Source organism: Panicum virgatum, chromosome 3K (assembly GCF_016808335.1).
Source record: "Panicum virgatum strain AP13 chromosome 3K, P.virgatum_v5, whole genome shotgun sequence".
Classification (NCBI taxonomy): domain Eukaryota; kingdom Viridiplantae; phylum Streptophyta; class Magnoliopsida; order Poales; family Poaceae; genus Panicum; species Panicum virgatum.
This window is the reverse complement of record NC_053138.1, coordinates 61,650,958-61,666,697: the sequence shown is the minus strand read 5'-3', so window position 1 is coordinate 61,666,697 and position 15,740 is coordinate 61,650,958. Positions and strand designations below refer to the sequence as shown.

The window sequence follows — 15,740 nt, the reverse complement described above, 5'->3', positions numbered from 1 at the left end:
TGTCCGCTCTCCAATAGCGGACTGTCCGCAGTACAATTCTGCGAAACCACCAGAGACAACATCGTCTCTGGACAACTACTAACCTGACCTGCGGACTGTCCGGCCCTCCTAGGTGGACCGTCCGCAGTTCATATCTTTTAACACCGCGCGACAGGCGACAGCAAGCGCGGTGGCGGCGGCGGCGGCCGTTCTCCGGCGCCGGCGGCGCACAACGGAAGGGGAAAAAGGTCGGGGAGTACAAATAACTCACCACGAATCCATTCCCGGGGTCGGTTCGGGCGGAGGACGACCGGAGAGGCGGATCGACGGTGGAGCAAAGCTCAAGATGCTCCAATGGTGACCGGTGGTGGTTGGAGCGATTCCGGCCGGGGAAAAGCCGGGCTGGGGGTTGGGAAAGGTGGAGGAGGTGCTGGGGAAGGTGCTCGCACGAGGAATCGAGATATGGTGGCCGGAGGAGGGAGATCGAAGAAAGGGGGCGACGGTGGAGCGAGTGGGCGAGCTCCGCTCGTCTCTAGTCGACGTGAGGAGGGAAGAGGAGGATATGACAGGCGGGTTCTACATCCAGATAAATATATCTGGGTGTTGCCTGGCGGACCGTCCGCCGCTCCCTAGCGGACTGTCCGTGAGGCTAGATGTTACAAAATAGCATGATTGAATTTGGACCGGTACTGTATCTGGATGGCAGCTTGTGCACTCTGAATTATTGTACATGCTCTGTTGCTGTTACTATGAATGTAGACCGATTTGCAGAGAGATAGAGATAAATTAGGATTCAGAGTTCAGGCACAGCAAAATAATCAATCTGGAATTCTCTTGATCACTCAAACCCCCTACATCTGAATATACACACTTCAACAGCCATTACAGAGTCTCACTCCTAATTTTCGCTTGCCTTATCGAAATCGATAGAAAAAAAAATTGCTTGATCTACTACTCGCACATAAATGTTGTACCACACAATAAGTAAATATAGTTTATATGGAATCACCAATCACTTGTGCTTGCTCAATCAATTTCCCTAGAAGTGATTCATCCAAGTGGAGGTCGCAGTACCAGCAGCCATCTCATGCGGCAGGCTTGGCACCACCTCACCGCCGAACTGGCTCAGAACGGCCTTGAGCAACTTCTTGTCGCAGTTCAGAGGATCAAAGCAGCCGCCCAGCTCAGGCAGGCCATGGTTCAGGAAGCTCATGCCATGGCTGCCAGTTACCATAGGCAGGTAGCATGGCTGAGCTGCTGCTGCAGCGGCACTGTTGCTGTTGCTGGCGATGTTGTTGAAGCTGGAGAAGCAGGGCACCTGCTCGACTGCGCCGGAGCCGGCGGTAGTGTTCATGGCGGCCTGGAGCTGTGCTAGGGTGGTGTCCATGAGGGGTGGCAGCGGCGGCGAGCTGGTTGGTGCGGTGTCGTGCTCGTGGCCGCCATTGGTGGCGAGGCTTCTTGATGCCTTGGAGCTGGCGCCTCCTCCTGGTAATTTCTTCTTGCAGATGACTCTGCACAGGACCCAATCTTCATCCTGTTGGTTGACGCATGCAGGAACAACCAAAGCATCTGTTAGTTCATTGAATGCTGTGCTGTCTTGTTAATCACTCGGACTGTACTAACACTAAATGCCTCACTGATCTGGTGAAGACTCTCTTTAGTTCTTCTTTTATTTTTTATAGATAAACTAGAATTGGTTCTTATGACATGTCAACATTTTTTAAACCAGATATTAGTGTTGCGTGATAAACGAGTGGATCAATGAAGCTGTGCAAAAGGGACTTTCGTGGTCAAGAAATAAAATGGGCAAGTATCAATCAAAAATAAATTAAGAACTTCCTACAATAAACAAAGGAAGAAAAGTGACAGGCAGAGAGATGCTCATCTCATACGGATAATGCGACAAAAGTCTTGACAGCGACTGTTCAATAGGAAATATGCCCACTACGAGTCGTCTCTTAATAGAATTATTAAATGTGCTAGCTCACAGTTCGTACCTAGACTATATATGCAATTGTTTTTTAATTGGAAAATATCTAAAGCTAATTGGATTCCATTCCATACCTCCCCTAAAATGGCACATGCTTCAAAGTAGGATGCAACATATTTTGACAATTCTTTTCACAGTACCTGCTGCATAACAAACTAGTGTCACCAATGGCATTGTACACATTTTACCTTGGAGGAGAACTTGGAGGATTGCTCAAGAGCACCCTCCATCCTGTACTCATGCATCACCCACTCCGTCTTCCTCCCCTTAGGGGCCCTTCCCTGGTAGAACACCAGTGTCTTCCTCGTCCCTACCAATGCCCCTCGCCGCGCCACTGCCCGATCCTTCCCAGTAGCCTTCCAGTAACCCGACACCGTGGCCCGGTTCGTCCGCTGCCCCGTTGCATATTTTCTATCCTTGAGGCTGAAGAAGTACCACTCCCTAGGGCCCACTGACGCTGCCGCTGGTCAACAAAAAAAAAGAATAACAACATATGTCAAGAGATCAGAAAAAGCAATAGTGGTAAAAAAAAGTAGGTTAATAATATGGATCACACCCTTAAAGTTCTAGAGATGTTCTTGTTTTCTTGTGCGCGCTCATCTTTCGACCGCGACACCGACACGTTTCGATAAGCTGTGGATTTAGGGGTCAACTTCCTCTTTTTTCACAGAAGTCATTTTTGGCATTGGCCGGTAGGAAAAAGCCATTCGTGGGCACTTTGGCAGTGGTTGTACATGTTGAATTGTTGATGGATCACCTTGTGGTCACAATCATGTGCACTATGAATGGAAAGGGGTTTTGCTACTGGATGCTGAGGTTTGGAGCCACTGGGAGAAATAGAATGGGGACTGCCTTGCCATAGCTTTGGTAGCTTGGACCTGGCAGTGATGCAAAAGAGAGAGGACACGTGTGCGGCCCATACGGAGGGTGTGCCGGGAATCTGAGATCTCATGCGTAAGACGTGATTTGCAGTTTGTAGCTTTCCGATGGCCCCTAATATGAAAGGACAGGAACTAAGGATACCTATCGACACGTAGCAAAAGAAAATTAACTGATACACGGACTATAGTAAAATAAAATAAAAGGTTTAAACAAAGTGGTGTCGTGGTGTAGTTGGTTATCACGTCAGTCTAACACACTGAAGGTCTCCGGTTTAAGTCCGGGCGACGCCATTTTTTGTTTTTTTGCACACATAGTTCGACTTACTAGTTCGTGAGGTCAAATGCTACCCTGTTTTTTTTTCAAAAAAAATTGTGTTACGAAGTAGTCTTAATATTTGAATAAGTGCAGTCAAATTTGTTAATTTTAAATCTGGCCGTCACCATGTTTTCAAACCTGGCTAAGCTGATGATATGGAAACGTTAGCTAGTATACTGGTCGAGTCATCTTTAAGTCGGAGGAGCTAGTAACATCGATCACTTGAAAAATAGAGAAAAACGATGGAATTTGATAATATGTCATGTGATTATTACAAGCTTCATTTGACCAAATTTTGATTACGCACCGGAATTATAATATGTATATATATAGAAAGAATATAACACGAGGCCTTACAATCAGAAATTTTATTCCACTTCAGAAAGTATTTTGGACGCAAACTGTAAAAAGGCTAGGCTGGAGAGAAGATACGTTGAGATCAGACGTTAAAAAGTTGGCCCTAGAGTATGTGGCAAATGGAATATTTCCCATTGCGGATAATTAAGGAGAAATGCCAATGAATAACAAATGAGAGCATTTCTAACCCCGGGCGAAAAAGTAAGAATATTTTTACTCTGTTAGGGTGTTCGTCACATCTCTATTTATCATGTCAGTTTCATGAATTGTGCGAATTGATTATACGAAATATATCCAAAAAATATTTGCCTAATGCATGCTAGATAATAACATGAGTGCATATCTAACACGTAAAAAAAACAGGTAGATCTATCTGTTCTCTGTTTTAAGATTCTTTGATCGAAAATGCTAAGAATTATGTGTACTATGGTGCACTTAGCTAGATCTACATGTACTATCTTTTCTGGAAAAAGACTCGCTTGTTATTATAGTCTTCTACCAAGTACGCGTACTCTGATAGTGACGTTGATATTAGACCGCCACATGAGGTTTCAAACAAAATGAGCAATTTTATGCAAAGAATTAATTATGTATTATATGCTGAAAGCTAGAACATGCATGTATCTGAATTGCGAGTAACCACTGCATGATTGCTACCTTCAACTTTAAGACTAGTTACTGTCTTAATTAGTAATTGCATGAGGCATCAAGTTCATGAAAAAAAATCAAGTACGGAAAATATAAACGGAGAAGAGGAATAAAAGAAAGGGGTATGTATGAAGACAAAATAATCCTAGATGATTTTAAGGGTTTTATTTAGGTAAGGGCGAAATTTTCAGTGACGCAAATGGGGAAAAAGGACGGAAGAGTGTGCAATTTAGTGTGTGCACAACACATTGGCAGCTCGTGGAATTTCTTTTTTCTTTTTTTGAGCTCGTGGAGTTTCGTCACGCAGAAGCAATCGAGGATCCCAAAATAGCTTAGGAAATCAAAAGGGTATCACAAAATAAGACGGAGATCATATATATATATATATATATATATATATATATATATATATATATATATATATATATATATATATTCGATCATCCGATGGGGAAAAAAATCAAATTAAAGGATCCTTTTTGTGCAATAGGGAATCCTCTCTCTCTCTCTGTGTGTGCACGCCCATCAACTTGGTGAAAGAAGTCATGGCTATTAACAAGAAGGAACAATTGAGGAGACAAAAGGATCGAAACTTTAGAGGGATATAGATGGGCGGTTCATCGAGTTGGACTCACCAGGGAGATCCCATGGCTCAACCTTGTTGAGATCGACGTCGACCATGGGCGGGCGGCGGCCGGAGAACCCGACCTTGCCGCCGAGCTTGGGCGCGAGGTAGTCGCAGATGAGCTCGTCGTCCCTCGGGTGGAACCGGAACCCCGGTGCCAGCTCCGCCTCCACCATGCTCAAGAAGCTCATCGACATGATCGATCGATCTCTCGTGTATCTCCTATCTCTCTCTCTCTAATTTTTGTTGCACAAGTCTCTCTCAAGCTGCGATCGAGGTGAGAGAGAACATGAATAGGAGAGAGGGAGAGACGGAGGGGAGGAGGGAGGAACTAGCTAGTTAGCCTATTAGACAAGAAGAACTGAGCGGCTGTGTGCTTGTGTCATGTGGCAAGTTGAGAAGAGGGGTTTATAAGGTGGTTTAGGTGGTGGGTCTCCCTCAACTTCTCATCTATCCTTTTTCCCCCTCTTTCCATTTTTCCTTTTCATTCCACAAATAAGGGCAGCACTCTCAGGTCAGTACAAGAGACTTGTAGATGCTACAAAGTGTTGTACACCTCTCCATATATGGCACCAAGAAAAAAATTCCCTAAAATACATATGTAAAAAGGAAAGGAAAGGAGGTGGAGAAAAAAAAATTAAAGGAGAAAATAGAAAACATATTAATTAACTTAAGTCCATCTGGCAATTGAACTGAAAAACGACGAATTGCTATCCACCAAGGATGTATAAGCAAGTGCACCACTTTGTCAGCTAAGGTGTAGCTGGCCTACTCCTTCAAGTCAAATGTTAAATACTTTTGAAGGGAAACAAAACGTTCAAGTATATCATGTTGCTAACAGAGAGCGTGTATTCGTGTGCGTGTGGGCATGAGCGTCTACGTTTGTATATAATATGTTTAAGAAAAGAACAATACGAAACATTTACCTAGAAAAAGACAAGTATTTTAATTAGGAACGACATGGTTGGAAATAGCCCGCTATAGCCTCGCTATAGCCCGCTAATAGCTTTTTAGGAGATCTACCGCTACGCTATACAACATTTGTCTGCTATATCCGCTAAAGGAGGTTTTATGAGATTTAGTTATGCTAAATGTCTGCTAAATAGGTTTTTGTGAGACTTAACAGCGCTAAATGTCAATTGGATACTGTTGGGTAGTTAAGAGACGTGCTAGACTCAAATTTTAGGTGTTAGACCAACGATACTTAAAATTTGTATGATATTATTTATTATTTTATTATTCCGCTAAATGATTTAGCTTTCGCTATAGCTTCGCTATAGCTATTCTATAGCTTTTAGAGAAGGTTAGCGCTAAACTTCATAGCCCGCTATTTCCAACCTTGGGAACGAGGATTGCAGTAAACGGCACCAAGATAGCCCGGAAAAAGGACTCGTTCCAGCCTGATCACGAAGAACAAAATTTCATTTTTCACTCGTTCCAGCCTTGTTTAGTTCGCGAATTTTTTTGAATTTTGACATTGTAGCACTTTTGTTATTATTTGACAATTAATGTCCAATTATAGATTAATTAGGTTTAAAAGATTCGTCTCGTCGTTTACAGTTAAACTGTGTAATGAGTTATTTTTTCAACTGCATTTAATATTTCATGCATATGTCCAAAGATTCGATGTGATGAATACTGTTTAAATTTTTTTGGGAACTAAACATTGCCGAACCTGTTCAAGTTCAACCCCTCCGCGACAAAAGAATATGGAAAAACTCAAGTCAGCGTGTTCACATTTTCTTAATTCTGAGAAACCTCCAACTAGAGAAGTCGCAATACTTTTTCTTTCGAGTGTTGAGAAATACTGGTGGCTGCTACTAACCCCTGCCCACGTATTCACGCATACACGCAGCGTCCTAGCTGGCACTGCCGTCAGCTAGTTCCAGTCATGGCCTTGAGCTCTGTCAAAGACCGTTCTCCTTTCGCCCACCTCGTGCGTACCAAAGCTGCTGCCTGCTGCCGATCAGATTATGACCCAGTTTTCGTTCACACCTGGATGTAAATAAACCGGCTCCGGCTACGACTTTGGAGTTTAGAATCATCCAGCACAAGAAGAGATCGATGTGCTGGATCAGGATCCATCGGGTGCGTGCTGCTGTAAGGATGTCGTTGGGAGAGCACGGCCGCGGCAGCCGTGGAAAAGAACGAACCCTTGCTAGCGCCTCGAGATCAGTGACGTGCTCCCGGCCGCCATTGACGACCATCTACATGACCTCCCAGATCCGGAACCCGAACACTCGAGACTTTTTGTAAGCTCGCCGAGGACTCGCCAACTCGGATGAAATCCAAACACGCTCCCAGACAAGGCCGCCTACGTGGCACCACGACAAGGCGACACGCGGTCCACAGTCCAGCCCTGGCGTAACGGCTGCCACACCGGCCGGAGGAGCAAGTGCATGTGCTGATGTGCCCGCGTTGAACTCGTGACGACGGACGCGGGCAGGAAGCCGGAGCAGGCCGCCATCCTTTTTTTGCTCACCGGGGGATCAAGATCAAGCCTCGTCGAGACGTCGACCACGGCCGGCCGACCGGCCGATGCCGTTCGGTTACGGCATGCGCGCGGCGCGCACGCCGCCGTCACACCAACCACGCGCGCGGCGCGTCCCCTGCCGCGTGATCCTCCCGTGTCGCCGCGGCGGCACCGGCCGTTGCGTTGCGCGGCCGCATCTCGTGAGGGGATCCAGCGGCGGCCCTCCCATGCCATCCTTCATCCCCTCCTCCTCAGCTCCTTCGCCGTGTCTCACGTCGCGACAAAAGCAAAAACAGAGGCATATCTAGACAAAAAAAAAGGAATTAAGGAAAAAAGGAACTTCAAAGTTTTTATTTTTGAAATAAAAAAATTCACTGAAAACCATAGGTAGTACTGTACCTCCAAGATTTTCTGCAGTTAAGCTGAAATAGTCCGTCACGCAGGACCGGGTCGTCTGAACCTGATGGCCACAGGCCAAACCGATTTGATCCATCCATCTCAAGGACAGGGAGTCAAGGAAGTTCTTCTCTCCAGTGCCATATTCCTCCGCAAGTGCAGTATATGATCACAGCCACTAACCCAGCCGGCAGCCAGTGAGCGAAGCCCATGGCCGTGGCTCTTCCAAAGGCTCTTCAATGGGGTCCTGGACAAGTCAAGCCTGAAAAAGGCGGTGAAAATCCTTTTCAGCACATATTTCCTGTTGAAAGAAAGAAAAAAGTCGCGATAAGATCGCGGCGGCGGCACACAAATGGAGAGATGCCATCGCACAGATCTATCCAGTATTCCAGTCCAAGGAGTAAACAGGAACTCTCCTAGCAAGACCTCATAATGATAAATGACAATGATAATGGGGGGAATTTATGCCCTGCTGCTCTAGCTCTACCGCTACCCGAGCTGAAAGTGACCTGGAAATGGGCGTGACAGCAACATCAGAAAGCTCATCCCCATACCTCCCCCCTCCCCTCTGCACGGCCTAACACCCCAATTCCAGCCACTTTTAACCTAAACCAATCCAATCAGCTTGCGCCAGGCTGGCGCCCGGAGAACGATCTTTCGTCGCATATTCCGGGTTAAAACGATGCTCAGGACCTCACCATAAGCTATTGGCTGGCTACCATCAGCCCATCACACCATACGGGTGGAGCTTCCAGGTCAAGAGCTGCGTGCCATTACCTCTCCCCCATGCTGCTGGCTGCATCGGTGAAAAGCAGCTCGAATTGACTGGTGACCTCGTCGCCCACCTCCAAGTGTGCAAATCTGGATAAGGGCTCGACTGCTCGAGGACGGAAGGAAGGGCTGCGACGGCTCTGATGAGTTCCCACCTTGACGCTGATCCATCATCGGAAGTACAGGTACCGTCACCTTCATGACAACGGCTGGAGAAATTCTGCCAAAAGGACAAAAGAAGAGGGCATGTTATATAGCTCTCTCGCCTTCAAGATCACGTACAATCCAGGTAAGGAAAGTTTCGTTTGACACATGGAAGTAAAATCAGCCAATTATTGTGTGGTAATACAGCCAAAAAAGATGAACGTACCAGGATTCTGACAGCAGGCTAATGCAAGGATAGACTGAGTTGGTCAAATAGCATTGTAAAACCACATCCACCAAATGACATGGCAGCTTTGTTGCTCTTGAGCTACCATGACGAGAGCAGCTTCAGTACAGATCTTATCTATCTACCAGTGGCCCAGGGATTATTTTGACTTTACACCAAGAACCTCAGCTGGTTGCATTGATTTCCTTTGAACTATCAAATAGCGAGTGGTGAATAAAACTGAATATATGACTGGTCAACATAGAAGTGTTTGTTTGAGGTAGCAATTAACCAAGACCTTTCTTTAAGTTGTCAAGCCTGCAGCAGAAGAATAGAAAAAATATATCTAAGGATAGTAGGGTGGAGAACAAACAGTTCAAGGAATTAATAGAAAAGACATTAAATAAATGTTTATATATGATAAGAACAGTAAGTCAAATCACCAAAGGACTAAAAAATCTATACATGCCAGACACATACACACATGGATAAGCGACGACAAACCTGAAACCACAATCATACTGATGGAACCATGTGGGTAGCACATGTTCAATAAAACTCAAGTCAACCTCTTCTGCTAGTCGTCTTTCAGCCTACCCATGTTGGTGGCATCATATCAGAGATCCTACAGATTTGATTTTTTATGACAAGTCACAATAGATTGCAGGTAAATAGTCAATGTGGTTAGGCAACTTACTTTGGCTAAATGATAGTTTGCCCCTCTATCTCAACCCTGTTGAAACTGACTCCAAATCACTGGACACTGGTTCTCATGATCAGACATAACATCACCAATTGCATCAGGATATGCAGCCAGGCAAAATCCTAGAAATATCTGAAGAAAAATCCTCTCTTTGTTTCTGTTGTCCGAATGCCATTTTGTTTCAGGTGGATATAATGAGAGTTAGAACGCCCCACCTAGCCAACCCGACCATAAAACCCAGGTGTTATAGTGGGAGGGGCGGGGGCCTTTATCCTTGGTCCAACATTCCCCCTACGGCGTGCGAGCCCGGCGTAGCCCGCAGCAGGTCTCAGCACACGAGAGACGCAGGGGAAATCGCGCAGCGGAAATGCGTGGCCGGGAGGGATCGAACTCAGGACCTCGGCTCTGGTACCAAGTTAGAGCGCCCCACCTAGTCAACCCGACCATAAAACCCAGGTGTTATAGTGGGAGGGGCGGGGGCCTTTATCCTTGGTCCAACAATGAGTAATGACATGTACACAAGTTCTTGCATAGAACACATATACACATATTGCAGGAAGGATAATGTTCCATAGCAACTTGTTTCTTGATCACTTTAGAAAAATGAGCAAGCAAGCAAGCACTCTGGCCATGGAATCGATGTAGATGTACACCTAGCATTTAATGGATAAAGGCACACTCTTTGAGGGCAGTATCTTGCACATTCCTGCAACTAGATTTGCAAGATCTTGCCTGATGGAGTTCGTCTTTCTTACCTGTGCAGAAATACTGAGGGAGAGATTGGCCTACCACATTCTCGCAAGATCTGAACATCACACAAGCTGCAAAATACACTCTGCAAGAAGCTAGGATGCAACAAAGAAGCAACTCGAGTATATCTAGATAGCCTCATAATCCATTGCTATCATAATTTCAAAAAGACTATCTTCAGTGTTTGTTTTATACGCCAAGACAACATATACAATATTGTATCTAAATATAATGAACGAACAAGTTCTGCCACAAGAATCTGAATGTTATACTTTTGTACCAACACAACATCTCATCAACCTACATATATTCCCCTACATATTCCGGCATCAGAAGATTTACCATGTCATGCTTCTGAAGAATTTGCAGATAACTTCCAAGCAATTATGGCCATGTTCCTTGGAGACAGCGTAGGATCAAATAGAGGAAACAACAATGCTTCGACTAGGTTGCTTTGTTCTTGAAGAAATAATAACCGATCAAGTAAAATATATGTTTCAACCAGTGGACCTAAAGCAGCCCGAAGGCACCAAAAGGGACCTATATATTCCTGCAAGAACAAAACAATTACAAGATTATAAGTTTGTGATGCTGAGTGTTTCTTTTGGAGCTAAAAAAAATCAGGGGGAAACCACAATCATATCCCAACTACTATGCTTTTATGAATATGAAGCAGTTGGAAAGGCATCTGGACGGACATACTGTTGAGCACATTAATATAGTTTTTTATGATGCAAGCAACAAACACTATCAGTCTGCCTTATAGTGTCTTCACCCAGTATAAGCACATACCAATTTACTACGCTTCATAACTCTTTTGATACAAGTTCACCAACCCACCTACCAGAAACATAGTGAAGTAATCCCAATTTAAATTACTGTTGAAGATATTAATAGCCATAAAAGATCTTTGTGAGGATTTCCACACATACGTTAAAAACTGAAATGAGCTCAGCAAGCATACTTATCAATGCTCACCAAGGACTTGCTTTACCTAATGCATGTCTAAGACAGCGACAGAATAACATTATGTTCACTTCTATTGAGAATGAACGAATAAGTGAAAATAATCAGTGCATTTAACTTCTTGGAATTAATACCATACAAGATGGCATAATTAAAAAAAAAAGCGTGTTTTGATAAAACCTACAGAGAAGGGGTGCACATCCTTCCATATTTCAAGCAGACTTGTGTCTTCCACTGAACCGCAGCCAAGGCGACATAATCCTGATAGTGTAAAATCTTTGAAAAGGGCAAACTTTCGACGTTCATCATGATGGATGTCATCTGGTCCTGTGTCAACGCCATATATGACTGAATCAACATCACCTGTGTTCGCGTTTTGTTCCTTTAAAGTTGAACAGGAGAAATCATCAATTTTCTCTTTAGCCATTTGTGATTCCACAACTTTCCGAAGCCTCTGACGTCGAAGAGCTTTTCCTTGCCTTCCAATTGATGGACTCAACCTTGACACTTCTGGAAAATATTTCTCAAGTACCTAAAGCACAAACATATAGTTGAGTGAATCCAAAAGTTTGAATTAAAAAATTGCTAACCAGTTAAACTGAGAAGCTCCTAGATTATAGTGTTGCAGAATCTAAATCGATCCATATCTTCTTTCATGAACAATAATCATTGCCAGGGAAGTTCCAATAAAAATTATAATCGATACACTAACAAACCATCGACCCACTTCCATATTCACAAGGAAAAGCATGAATATATGTAATTTAAACATGGACCAGAAAGCAATGTACTTAAATGTACAAGAAACAACAATTGAGATGCAGTATGGCTAGCATATCTGCGACAGATTTCTAGCAAAACACCCAAGGTAAATTGGGAATGTCACAAAAACTGCTGCCGGTGACCACGCTTACAAACTCATGCTCATCAAGCTAGCTGAATATTATATTGAAACTGTTGCTTAAGCACAGAAAAAGAAGGCATAGCATGAAATTTGAATTTATATGAGTGAACTAGGTAAACAAGAACACATACTCATCAGAAAGTACAACATGTTCAAGACCTTTCTTTAGAATCATATTGAACATGAGGATGAATGAAGAGTGACCAAACATAAAGCATACAGTGAAACATCCAGAGTATAAATGAAAAGATTGAAAAGACAAATTTGTTTTAAATAACGGAACGTTTACCATTTGAAATGCAGCTCGGAAGGCATGTACATCAAAATTTTGCAGTGCGATGTCCATGGTGAGACTTCTCCATCTCTCTGCACTCTAAAAGGAATAAAAATATCAATACATAAAGAGCTGCAGCCAAAATATCAATAAATCATTTTGATAATTCCAAAGTGTGCATCCTCAATGGTGTGCAGACTAAAAATGTATATGATTGTCATGCTTGCAATCAGTTTAAACTAGAGATGTAGTCAAAGTGCACTAATTAACTAACACACATGTGATGTCAATAAAAATAACCAATACCGTTATTAGGTCAAGTAACATAGAACAGATGAACATAAATTCTTGCAGAGGCGACGATGAGTATCCTTTTAATTTGGTAAATAATGCTTTAGACCATGAAATTGCAGACCACCCAAGTGTGCACAGAGGAAACACAAAGCTTTGATAAGCTTGTGAGCATTTGCTCTTAATTTCTTAGTCCACTGACCAAATAACTCTTGTCAGTATATACTGTCTACGCTGAGTGCCTTCGAACGCAAGTTGCAACAAGAAATGTTTCAAAAAATAGCAGGCAACACTAAAATCATGAATTACATCGTACCTGGCAAGCAAGATCACGAATGCTTTTCCCAAGCACCAGTTCAGATAGTTTGGCAGCTTTGCTCATAGGAAAACCAGGACAGGTGTTCGTGTCCTCATAAGAATCCTCAGAAAGCAAGTTGTAACAGCAGCCAACGCTTACCAATGCTTTTACTTGTTCGCAGGACACAAAAACTCTGTCCAACAAAGATAACCATACTTTAAAAGACTTCTATCAAGGTGGGAAAACTTAATTCAGGATGCAGTATTTAGCAAGTTTGGAGAAAGGACCACACAATGACGGAGTTCTCATATTTTGTAAACACCAACCTTAGCATGTTAACAGAAAGATCACCACAAGCATGAAGACCAGCAAGGATTAATGGTGGGCTGCTCTGAGTTGGTTCCTGGATTTGAGGGCTTTTCTCAGTACAGGCCTTAGTTTCTCTTAAATGTTCACCATTGTCGTCCTTACATGCGCCCAACGTGACAGCTGCCAATGTGTCACTAGAAAGAACATGACAGGTGATGGTCCTAGGTACTTTGAGAAATTGCTTCTCCACACTGCAAAAAATAATAGGCAGCAATTTATAGCAGCAGGAACCAACCCAAAGGTATAGAACTGAAATTGAACTTGGTGAAGGTAGCACCATTTAGCAGCATAGTACTTCTTTATTCTCTCTGCACGAGCAACTGTAACTGATGCATGATGTGATGAAGCATCTATTGCAACAACAGGGAGTTGGTACTCAAAAGATAAAGCTTGTGCAAGATAGCCCTGATAATATCAAATAAGATGAGCAAAAAATAAATACATGACATAACATTCTGCTGCTGGATTAAGTTAAAGTCAAGCATTTCTTTCACTCCCAGAAAATAGCAACAAAACCAAGGCCATGCAAAGTCTACAAGAAAAATCATATGATTTCAGGAACTAAAAAACAACTAACTTCCAATTTGCAGATAAATCTAACAAATTAAAGAGCAGCTTAAATTTAAGATGTTCATGTAGGACTGGTTCTTTCAGTTTTGACTATTGGGAAAAGAAACAAAGATATAAATTTAAGCTGTTCATGTAAGACTGAGCAATTGCATCCTGACTTCCAAAAGTATTAAGCAATCAAGTCATAGCTTATCAAAGAAACGAAGATAGAAATGAGCATGGCATGTGGCCTTCCCTTGGAGAGAAGTATATTAAGCTGGAGCCATTATGACATTCTTGCTCAGGATTGGCAATGAATACATAAAGCTAATACTTAAGATGGCATAATCACAACTGAGAGCAATGAAGAAAGATGCCAACTGTCCAAGTAATAGAAAGATAGTTGTATCCACTTGAAACCTGGCTACAATTGCACAGCTGCTTGCTGCAGATGACATACCTGGCCAGAACCTACATCAACCACTGTCTTGGCTCCACAACTCTTAGCAATCGCATGTACCACCGCAGCTAGATTTTCGATCTGCACAATGCAGTTTCTCCAGACATAAGAGTGGCAAATAACAAGTGAAAATAACACCATACTCCATACATGCAAATAAATAAGCACGCATAGCAATTTCAAGAATCAGCACAAAGCCAGATTACCTACTTCGTGCTTCTTCTTTGAGTTCATGCCTTGAGCGAGAACGGTGCCAATGGAAGCTACATGAATATCAGGTACAAGCTGCACATATCCAAGGAAAAAAAAAGGTCAAGAATAAAGTAGATCACAGAAAATAGACAATCTCTTAACTAAATGACTAGAAATGACGGCAAGGTGAATTGAGTATGTAATAGAAACATCTATTAAGAGAAAAGTAATCTCATGTATTGTAAATTAGTTTGTTCATTGAAACCAAGCAACACGACTGCATGTGGAGCTTGTGCAGAAAAGTTGGATATAAAGTATGCACTAAAATGCGGCCGAAACATGTGTGCTTCCCTCAGTAAAAGAAAATCATGCTACTACCATCAAACTGTACCCAGTTAATCCGATAAGTTCAGGAAAGCAAACCCACCGACTGCGGAGCCTTCTGCTCCCGTGGAATAACAAGCGACCTAGCAGTAAGCACAAACTCTCGCAGCGTAGCGGGCCAGTGCTCCTGCAAAGCAGCAGAGATTCGGATCCATCAAACTCGAGAGGGAGTGAACTAGCAATGTTGTCGTGCACGCGGAGTAACGCATACCTGGACGCAACCGGATGGCAGCTTGAGCAAGCTCTCCACGGGCTCCCGCCGGAGGCACTCCATCCACTCGGCGTCCACCAGCTCCCACATCCTGTCCTGCGCGAACCCAACCACGGAGCACGGAAACACTCAGCGCAACGAACAGAGCCCTCCAATAGTCCAATCCATCACAGGGCCTCCGTCCCCGGAAATTCACCGGGGGGGGGGGGGGGGGGGGGGAGGGGGGTAACGAGGAGGACCTTGAAGAAGTTGACGACGTGGGCCTCGAGCAGCGGGCGGTGGCGGCCGAGGAAGGCGGCGAGGGCCTCCATCCACTCACGGGTCCGCGCCGCCGTCTCGCACGAGTACGCGCCGCCGCTCGCCGGAGTCGCCGCCATCGCGCGGGGAGGAGAGAGGAACTGAGCCCGAACTCGAAAGTGAGGTCCGGTCCAGTCAGCGAGTCGGGCTACTTTTTGCTGGGCTGTGTTGGGCCTGAAAAAGAGTACTACGTTTCAAGGGCCCGCCCGTTCGTCGAAATCGAAATAGATTTGCTCTTCCATTTACACTCAAAAAAAAAAATTACACTCCCTTCCGTTCGAAATGA

At 43.9% G+C, this 15,740-nt stretch overlaps 2 protein-coding genes and 1 non-coding gene across 4 annotated transcripts; 1 reads left to right on the top strand and 2 right to left on the bottom strand.

The window, feature by feature from the left end:
• Positions 1 to 782: 782 nt before the first annotated feature.
• Positions 783 to 5,175, bottom strand: LOC120700106 (NAC domain-containing protein 21/22-like). The gene is made up of 3 exons (XM_039984288.1): positions 4,807 to 5,175; positions 2,158 to 2,432; positions 783 to 1,513 (listed from the first exon to the last, which is right to left on the bottom strand). Exons 1-3 carry the CDS (start codon positions 4,991 to 4,993, stop codon positions 1,019 to 1,021), a joined length of 957 nt encoding a protein of 318 aa, XP_039840222.1. The 5' UTR covers positions 4,994 to 5,175; the 3' UTR covers positions 783 to 1,018.
• TRNAV-AAC lies at positions 3,068 to 3,141 on the top strand. The gene has a single exon. It is a non-coding gene; the product is annotated as a tRNA-Val (tRNA).
• Positions 5,176 to 9,744: 4,569 nt separating the features above from the next.
• On the bottom strand, positions 9,745 to 15,560 carry LOC120700105 (protein RRNAD1). Of its 2 annotated transcripts, XM_039984286.1 has the most exons (11): positions 15,397 to 15,559; positions 15,158 to 15,253; positions 14,990 to 15,073; positions 14,581 to 14,655; positions 14,371 to 14,451; positions 13,639 to 13,766; positions 13,319 to 13,552; positions 13,011 to 13,185; positions 12,419 to 12,502; positions 11,410 to 11,757; positions 9,745 to 10,809 (listed from the first exon to the last, which is right to left on the bottom strand). In XM_039984286.1, the coding sequence occupies exons 1-11, from the start codon at positions 15,532 to 15,534 to the stop codon at positions 10,606 to 10,608; spliced, it is 1,647 nt and encodes a 548-aa protein (XP_039840220.1). In that variant the 5' UTR covers positions 15,535 to 15,559; the 3' UTR covers positions 9,745 to 10,605. The 2 variants fall into 2 exon arrangements, with proteins under 2 accessions (XP_039840220.1, XP_039840221.1); XM_039984287.1 differs by lacking the exon at positions 12,419 to 12,502 and having other exon boundaries at positions 10,329 to 10,809; positions 15,397 to 15,560.
• Between the last annotated feature and the right edge of the window lie 180 nt (positions 15,561 to 15,740).